Source organism: Salvelinus sp. IW2-2015, unplaced genomic scaffold (genome assembly GCF_002910315.2).
Source record: "Salvelinus sp. IW2-2015 unplaced genomic scaffold, ASM291031v2 Un_scaffold2194, whole genome shotgun sequence".
NCBI lineage: Eukaryota > Metazoa > Chordata > Actinopteri > Salmoniformes > Salmonidae > Salvelinus > Salvelinus sp. IW2-2015.
The window spans coordinates 157,613-167,146 of NW_019943524.1; the positions used below are offsets into that span (position 1 = coordinate 157,613).

The 9,534-nt window shown below is 51.7% G+C and overlaps 1 protein-coding gene across 1 annotated transcript in view; it reads left to right on the forward strand.

Moving 5' to 3' along the window:
* abca3b (ATP-binding cassette, sub-family A (ABC1), member 3b) overlaps window positions 1-9,048 on the forward strand; it is a 101,361-nt gene extending 92,313 nt beyond the window's left edge. Inside the window, 7 exon segments of the mRNA XM_070440078.1 lie at window positions 9-209; window positions 650-843; window positions 5,027-5,197; window positions 5,386-5,582; window positions 7,757-7,830; window positions 8,930-8,972; window positions 8,975-9,048. Coding sequence (XP_070296179.1) covers window positions 9-209; window positions 650-843; window positions 5,027-5,197; window positions 5,386-5,582; window positions 7,757-7,830; window positions 8,930-8,972; window positions 8,975-9,048 — 954 coding nt within the window.
* The last annotated feature ends 486 nt before the right edge of the window (window positions 9,049-9,534 follow it).

Consider the following 9,534-nt stretch of genomic DNA (forward strand, 5'->3'; position numbering starts at 1 on the left):
CTCCCTCCCTCCAGGTATACAGCAGTGGAGAAACAGTACTGGCGGTAGACAGACTCTCTCTAGCAGTGGGGAAAGGAGAGTGTTTTGGCCTGCTGGGTTTCAATGGAGCAGGGAAGACCACCACYTTCAAGATGCTCACCGGGGACGAGACTGTCACCTCTGGCGATGCCTACATTGACGGCTACAGCATTCTGAGGGATGTCAAGAAGGTAGGAGAGATGGAGAAGGAGAGAGAGAGGAAAACATTTGTACTTTTTTTTTKTGTGTTAYATACACAGGATAGGTGCAGTGAAATGTGTTGTTTGACAGGGTCATCCGTAGTAGTACGGCATCCCTGGAGCAAATTAGGGTTAACTACCTTGCTCAAGCGCACATCGGCAGATTTCTCACCTTGTCGGCTCGGGTATACTCAAACCTCTAAGCTACCTGCTGCCCTACCTTAAAAGTTAATTAGGGCACAACGTAGCAAAGCATTTTGCAACAGAAAACAAAAACTAGCATTTCTTATTGAATGCGTACAGATAGGACCTTCTTAATTAGGGACTGTTTTCTTACGCTTTGTGCCTCCTGAACACCAACCAGTTCTAAKATACTATGAAACTCACAAAATCACCTTGCATGACACCATCCTCTCTCCCGTGTGTCGTAGGTACAGCAGCGGATTGGCTATTGCCCGCAGTTCGACGCTGTCCTGGATCACATGACAGGAAGAGAAACGCTGAGCATGTACGCTAGGCTCCGGGGGATACCAGAGAAATACGTGTCGGGCTGCGTGGAGAACGTGCTACGGTCCTTACTACTGGAGCCCCATATGCTGAATAACTAGGCCCGCGCTACAGGTAAGCATTCAGAGAGAGTGAGGGGAGGGGCTGTGTGTGTGTGTGTTTGTGTTGGGGTGGGAACAGGTGTGTGTTGTTTTGTGTTGGTTTGGGGGTGGGGGACAGCGTGTGTGTTGGTTTGGGGGTGGGCGACAGTGTGTGTGTTGGGTTTGGGGGTGGGGACAGTGTGTGTGTTGGTTTGGGGGTGGGGGACAGTGGTGTTGGTTTGGGGTGGGGCAGTGGTGTTGTTGGTTTGGGGTGGGGGTGGGGACAGTGTGTGTGTTGGTTTGGGGGTGGGGGACAGTGTGTGGTTTGGGGGTGGGGTCAGTGTGTTGGTGTGGGGTGGGGGTCAGTGTGTTGGTTTGGGGGTGGGGGTCAGTGTGTTGGTTCGGGGTGGGGACAGTGTTGTTGTGTTGGTTTTGGGGTGGAGGACAGTGTGTTTGTGTTGGTTTGGGGTGGGGACAGTGTGTGTGTTGGTTTGGGGGTGGGCGACAGTGTGTTATGTTGGTGTTGGGGGTGGGGGACAGTGTGTGTGTTGGGTTTGGGGGTGGGCGACAGTGTGTGTGTTGGTTGGGGGTGGGGCGACAAGTTGTGTGTGTTGGTTTGGGTGGGTGGTGACAGTGTGGTGTGGGTTGGTTCTGGGGTGGGGACAGTGTGTATGTGGGTGTTGTTTGGGGTGGGGACAGTGTGTTGGTTTGGGTCTGGGGACAGTGTCTGTTGGTTTGGGGTGGGGACGTGTGTTGGGGTGGGGACAGTGTGTTGGTGGGGGTGGGGACAGTGTGTTGGTTGTTGGTGGGTGGGGGCAGTGGTGTTTGGTTTGGGGTTGGGGGACAGTGTGTTGTTTGGGGTGCGGGCCAGTGTGTTGGTTCGGGGGGGGGGACAGTGTGATTGGTTTCGGGGTGGGGGAAGTGTGGTTGGTTCGGTGGCGGGGACAGTGTGTTCGTTTGGGGTGGGGAACGTGTGTTGGTTGGGGGTGGGGGACAGTGTGTTGGTTTGAGGGGTGGGGGACAGTGTGTTGGTTGGGGGTGGGGATCTGTGTTTGGGTGGTGTCTGTGCGGGGCGACGTCCTAGCGCGTTGTAGGAGGTGTCGGGGCAGTGGTTGGTGTGTTGGTGTTGGGGATGGCCGTGGATCGTGTGTTGGTTAGGGAGGGTCTCCTTAAGGAGGACAATGTGTTGTCTTGTGCGTGCGGGGGGAGCAGTGTGTGGTTTGGGGAGTGGAGACCATGTGGTTTTGGTCAGGCTGAGTTGCTCATGTTTGGGTGTGGGGACAGTTGTTGGTTTGGGTGCGGGGAGTGTGTTGTCGGTGGGTGTTTTGTGGGGTGGAGCGACAGTCGTGTTGTGTTTGGGGGTGGGGACAGTGTTGTGTTGTTTGGGGGTGGGGGACAGTGTGTTTGTGGTGGGATGTGTGGTCGGGGGGGGACAGTGTGTTGGTTTGGGGTGGTTGGGGGTTTGGGGTGGAACAGTGTGTTGGTTGTTGGGGGTGGGGGACAGTGTCTTGTGGTCAGTGTGTGTTTCGGGTGGAGGGAGCAGTGTGTTTGTTTGGGGGGGGAGGACAGTGTTTGTTGGGGTGGGGGGACAGATGGTTGTGTTGTTTGGGGTGGGGACAGTGTGTTTGTTCGGGTGCGGGGACGCAGTGTGTTGGTTTTGGGGTTGGTGGGACAGCAGTGTGTTGGTTCGGGGTGCGGGGGACAGTGTCTGGTTTGGTTTGGGGTGGGGGACAGTGTGTTGGTTTGGGGTGGGGAGCAGTGTGTTGGTTTGGGGTGGGGTCAGTGTGTTGGTTGGGTGGGCTGGTGGGTTCGGGGGGGACAGTGGTTTGGTCGGGAGTGTTTCGGGGGCGGGGACGAGGTGGTTGGGTTTTGGGGGGACAGTTGTGGTTGGTGAGGATCAGGGTTGGTGGGGTGGTCAGTGTTTGGTATTGGGGTGGGGGATCAGTTGATGTTGGGCGGGGCTGTGTGTGGTAGGCAGTGTGTTGTGGGTGGTGGTGTGTGTTGTGGGGTGGGGACAGTGTGTTTGTGTTGGTTTTGGTGGGAGGGGACAGTGTGTTTGTGTTTATGTGGGGTGGGGCGACAGTTGTTTTGTTGTTTGGGGGTGGGCGACAGTGTGTGTGTGGTTTGGGGGTGGGGGACAGATGTGTGTGTGGTTTGGGGTGGGGGACAGTGTTTGTGTGTTGGTGTGGACATTGGGTGTTTGTGGGTGGGACAGTTGTGTGTGTTGGGTGTGGGGACAGTGTATGTTGGTGTGCTTGAGGGTGGGGAAGTTTGTTGTGTAGTGTTGGGTTGGGGTGGGTTGGGGGACAGTGTGTTGGTTTTGGGGTGTGGGGACAGTGTGTTTGGTTTGGGGTGGGGGACAGTGTGTTGGTTTGGGTGGTGGACAGTGTGTTGGTTTGGGGGTGGGGGCAGTGTGTTGTTTGGGGGTGGGGGACAGTGTGTTGGTTTGGGGTGGGGATGGGGAACAGTGTGTTTGGTTTGGGGGTGGGGACAGTGTGTTGGTTTGGGGGTGGGGTAGTGTGTGTTGGTTTGGGGGTGGAGGTCAGTGTGTTGGTTCGGGGTGGGGACAGTGTGTTTGTGTTGGTTTTGGGGTGGAGGACAGTGTGTTGGTTTGGGGTGGGGGACAGTGTGTTGGTTGGGGTGGGGACAGTGTGTTGGTTAGGGGGGGGGACAGTGTGTGGTTCGGGGTGGGGAACAGTGTGTTGGTTTGGAGGGTGGAGAGACAGTGTGTTGGTTTTGGGGTGGGGGACAGTGTGTTGGTTTGGGGGTGTGGGGGAAGTGTGTTTGGGGTGGGGGTCAGTGTGTTGTTGGGGGTGGGGACAGTGTGGTTGGTTTTGGGGTGGGGGACAGTGTGTTGGTTTGGGGGTGGGGGACAGTGTGTGGGGTTGGGGGGACAGTGTGTTTGTTTGGGGGTGGGGACAGTGTGTTTGTTTGGGGGTGGGGGACAGGTGTGTTTGTTTGGGGTGGGGGACAGTTGTGTTGGGGTGGGGGTCAGTGTGTTTGTTTGGGGGTGGGGGACAGTGTTGGTTTTGGGGGGGGGGACAGTGTGTTGGTTTGGGGGTGGGACAGTGTGTTGGGTGGGGACATGTGTTTTTTGGAGAGGGGGGGACAGTGTGTTGTTTGGGGTGGGGGACAGTGTGTTTTGTTTGGGGGTTGGGGACAGTGTGTTGGTTTGGGGGTGGGGGACAGTGTGTTGGTTTGGGGGTGGGGGACAGTTTGTTGGTTAGGGGTGGGGGACAGTGTGTTGGTTTGGGGGTGGGGGACAGTGTGTTGGTTTGGGGGTGGGGGACAGTGTGTTGGTTAGGTGGGTGGGGAACAGTGTGTTGGTTTGGGGTGGGGGACAGTTGTTGTTTGGTGTGGGGGGGGGGGGACAGTGTGTTGGTTTGGGGTGGGGGACAGTGTGTTGGTTTTGGGGGTGGGGGACAGTGTGTTGGTTTTTGGGTGGGGGACAGTGTGTTGGTTTGTGGTGGGGGCAAGTGGTGTTGGTTTTGGGGGTGGGGGACAGTGTGTTGGTTGGGGGTGGGGGACAGTGTGTTGGTTTGGGGGTGGGGGACAGTGTGTTTGGTTTTGGGGGTGGGGGGACAGATGTCTTTGTTGGTTTGGGGGTGGGGGACAGTGTGTTGGTTCGGGGGTGGGGGACAGTGTCTTTGTGTTGGTTCGGGGTGGGGGACAGTGTGTTGGTTCGGGGGTGGGGACAGTGTGTTGGTTCGGGGTGGGGGACAGTGTGTTGGTTCGGGGTGGGGACAGTGGTTTGGTTTGGGGTGGGGGACAGTGTGTTGGTTTGGGGGTGGGGGCAGTGTTGTGTGGAACTGGATGAGTCATTGTGTTCTTTCCTCTGGACTTTTGTGGCTGAAATCTCTTCACAGGATCATACTACAGGAGGCCTTCTATTGTACACATACAAAATAATTAATCTGGTGTGTGTGTAGGGCCCTTGCAGGTCACAGAGCCATTTTCGTGATATTTTTGTTGTGCTCCTTCTCTCTCTAGAGACACATCTTCTCCTATAGTGTACACTACTCCTTCTCTCTCTAGAGACATATCTTATGAATGTCAAGATATTACTGAGTACAAACACACACTCCCTTTCCTCCTTCCTTCCTTCCTTCCTTCCTTCCTCCCTCTTACCTCCCTCGCCCCTCTCCCTCCACTTCCCTCCCTATCCCTTCTCCCTCCCTTCCCTTCCTACCCCCCCCCCCCTTTCACTCTCTCTCCCTCCAGCGGGGGCAATAAGAGGAAGCTGAGTGCGGCTGTGGCTCTGATTGGTGGACCCCCGGTCATCTTCCTGGACGAGCCGTCCACTGGCATGGACCCGGTTGCTAGGCGACTGCTGTGGGACGCTGTGACGCGCACCCGGGAGTCTGGAAAGGCCATCATCATCACTTCTCACAGGTGAGCACACACACACACCATCCTCTTCATCGCCATCATCATCCTCCACCTTCCAGTACAGTCATTACTGTGTCACAGGAAGGAACAGAGTGACTCAGAGAATAAAATAGATGTTGTTGTGCTTGGTTTATCTTTCTCCCTCTCCTCTTTTTTCCCACTGTTCTTCCCCTTCTCTCTCTCTGCTGTAGTATGGAGGAATGCGAGGCCCTGTGTACCCGGCTGGCTGTGATGGTGAACGGTCAGTTTAAGTGTCTGGGCAGTCCCCAGCATCTGAAGAGTAAGTTTGGCAGCGGCTACACACTACTGGCTAAAGTACGAGTGGACAAGGAGGTGGAGGATAGCGACCTGCAACTCTTCAAGGACTTCATCGAGAGCACCTTCCCAGGTCAGAGAGACACACACTCCGAGTCAGACTCATGAACATACACGGGTGCACACACACAAACTAACTTATACAGGTGCGCGTAGTGTACACACACACACGCACACATGCACGCACGCACGCACACACCCACCCCACCCCCTGGTTCAAAGATAATCCAAGATGTTTGACTGTCAATGGTTTAGGGCAGTGGTTCCTAAACTTTTTATAGTCCCGACATCAAACATTCAACCTCCAGCTGCGTACCCCCTCTAGCACCAGGGTCAGCGCACTCTCAAATGTTGTTTTTTTGCCATCATTGTAATAAGCCTGCCACACACACACATTTAAGTCACACTATACGATACATTTATTAAACATAAGAATGAGTGAGAGTTTTAGTCACAACCCGGCTCATGGGAAGTGACAAAGAGCTCTTATAGGACCAGGGCACAAATAATAATAATCAATAATTGTGCTCTTTATTTAGCCATCGTACATATAAAACTTTTTGTTCATTGAAAATTGTGAAATAATCCCACAGTTAATGAGAAGGGTGTGCTTAAAAGGATGCACATAACTCTGCAATGTTGGGTTGTGGAGAGTCTGTCTTACATCATTTCCCACACACAGTCCTGTGCCTGTATTTAGTTTTTCATGCTAGTGAGGGCCGAGAATCCACTCTCGCATAGATAACATGGTTGAAAGGGCATCAGTGTCTTAACAGTGTGATATTTGCCAAGGCAGTAACTCTGAGCACAGCCCTATCCAGAAATCTGTCAGTGTCTTCTGTTATTAAATTACATTTCGATGAGGCTCTCTTGTTCGAGTATACGGTAAGTGGACTGGAGGCAGGGCATGAAAGGGATAACGAATCCAGGTTTTTGTGTCATCCGTTTCAGGAAAGTAATTGCGCACCCGCAGCTCACTCAGGTGCTTCGCCATATATCACATTTGACATTGTCCGTAAGCTTGAGTTCATTTGCAAAAATCATACAAGAAGAAAAGACCTGTGTGTTGTCCTTGTTAATGTAGACAGAGAAGAGCCCAACTTCTTAATCATACCCTCAATTTTGTCCCGCACATTGTAGTTGCGGAGAGTCCCTGTAATCCTATATTCAGATCATTCAGGCGAGAAAAAACACTCGCCTAGATAGGCAAGTCATGTGAGAACTCGTCATCGTGCAAGCAGTCAGACAAGTGACAATTATGGTCAGTAAAGAGAACTTTAAGCTCTCTCTCAATTAAAAAAATGTGTCAATACTTAGCCCCTTGATAGCCAGCTATGTTGTAAAAGCATTACATGGTCGCTTCTCGGTGGATGCTGGCAGTGTACCCAAGTGGCGTCGGGAGCAACCGCTTGCACGCACATGACACTCCACTATGTCTCCCTGTCATGGCTTTTGCGCCATCAGTACAGATACCAACACACCTTAACCACCAAAGTCCATTAGATGTCACAAAGCTGTCCAGTACTTTAAACATATCCTCTCCTGTTGTCCTGGTTCAGAAAGAGGAGCTTCTAATTTGACCCCCCCCATAAACGTAACGGACTTATACCAGGAGCTGTGCCAGGCCTGCCACATCTGTTGACTCATCCCGCTGTAACGCATAGAATTCACTGGCTTGTATGCGAAGCAGTAATTGTTTCAAAACATCTCCTGCCATGTCACTGATGCGTCGTGAAACAGTGTTGTTTGATGAAGTCATTGTCTGTATAGTTTTTTAGGCTTTTTCCCCCAGCATTGTCCCAGCCATATCCGCGGCAGCAGGAAGAATGAAGTCCTCCACAATAGTCTGGGGCTTGCTTGTCCTAACCACTCGGTAGCTCACCATATAAGACGCTTCTAGCCCCTTCTTATTAATGGTATCTGTTGCTTTTATACATGTCTTACTACTTGAAAGCCGTCTATTCTAGCTCCAAAAACTCCCATGGCTTATTTTTCAAATTTCGTCATGTTTCGTTTCTAAATGTCTGCGCAAGAGTGAATGTTTCCCGCGAGAGAGTAACGGTTAATGTGATTGGATGTTAATTATTTGACTAGGCTGCCTGTATTTAACATTGTGTTTTTGTTTCGATGAACACTAGATGTTTTAATTTTATTTTTGGCAGTGAAACGAGGCTACGCCTACCCCAGTTTGGGAATACCTGGTTTAGGGGGTTGGTCTAACATGACATCACTTCCGTCTCTCCACAGGAAGTCTACTAACAGATGAACACCAGGGCATGGTGCACTACCACTTAACTGACAAGACTCTTACCTGGGCACAGGTAACTATCTTTCTCAGCCGGTCCCTATTCACTCCCTAACCCTTCTCCTTGGCCCTCACCTGTCAGCCAACCTGTCTTTTAGACTGTGTAAGAGCACCATCTAGTGGAGACCTTACCTGTCAGCCAACCTGTCTTTTAGACTGTGTAAGAGTACCATCTAGTGGAGACCTAACCTGTCAGCCAACCTGTCTTTTAGACTGTGTAAGAGTACCATCTAGTGGAGACCTAACCTGTCAGCCAACCTGTCTTTTAGACTGTGTAAGAGCACCATCTAGTGGAGACCTAACCTGTCTTTTAGACTGTGTAATAGCACCATCTAGTGGAGACCTAACCTGTCAGCCAACCTGTCTTTTAGACTGTGTAATAGCACCATCTAGTGGAGACCTAACCTGTCAGCCAACCTGTCTTTTAGACTGTGTAAGAGCACCATCTAGTGGAGACCTAACCTGTCAGCCAACCTGTCTTTTAGACTGTGTAAGAGCACCATCTAGTGGAGACCTAACCTGTCTTTTAGAATGTGTAATAGCACCATCTAGTGGAGACCTAACCTGTCAGCCAACCTGTCTTTTAGATTGTGTAATAGCACCATCTAGTGGAGACCTAACCTGTCAGCCAACCTGTCTTTTAGACTGTGTAAGAGTCATCTAGTGGAGACCTAACCTGTCAGCCAACCTGTCTTTTGAGACTGTGTAAAGCACCATCTATGTGAGACCTAACTGTCAGCCAACCTGTCTTTTAGATTGTAAGAGTACCATCTAGTGGAGACCTACCCTGTCAGCCAACCTGTCTTTTGGACTGTAATAGCACCATCTAGTGGAGACCTAACCTGTCAGCCAACCTGTCTTTTAGATTGTGTAAGAGTACCATCTAGTGGAGACCTAACCTGTCAGCCAACCTGTCTTTTGACTGTAATAGCACATCTAGTGGAGGAAGAGTGTAATGACTCTTAGCACCAAAGTGTATTTGCCTTCAATTTGTATCTGACTACGCAACACTATTGAAGTTGTCAGACACAGCTTTTGATTTCAGGCTAAGCACTGACTCACCCTATGATTTCCCTCTTTCTCTCCCCTCTCTTCATCCCCCCATCTTCCCCAAGGTGTTTGGCACCCTGGAGGCAGCCAAAGAGAAGTACAACATCGACGATACGCTGTGAGCCAGATCTCCTGGAACAGGTGTTCTCAGCTTCGCCAGTTCCAGCACTGCAGCAGGAAATAGATGGAGCGAGGAGGAAGACGGGGAGCTCCATCTCTCTGTTTCTCTCTTTTTCTGCCTGTCCATCCGTCGTGTGTATCTCTCCACTCTGTGTGGATGACCTGTGTACATGGACTCGACTATGTGACGCGCCACTGAGCTATGATCAGGTCTTGATCTACACACAGTTACATCACACAGACAGACACTGCAGTGATGGAGCAGAGGTTGAATCCCTGGACACCCGGACTTCAACGTGGCCGGTTTACCCCAGCTCCCTCTAACCCCGCTGGGCTTGGACCGCCAACCAGACTGGACCTGTTGATCCAAGCCTGGGTCTTAACCATCAACCACTCCTTTCTCTTCTGTTCAATCAGTTTGTGTGTTGGACATTTAGGTCAGTCCAATGGCAAGGTTAGGGAGTTCGGTTTGGGGGGGGGGGGGGTCTGCTATACGACCAAGTAAGGAATCTTAGATGTTAAACCTTTTTTGTCTTTGACGTTTAAAGAC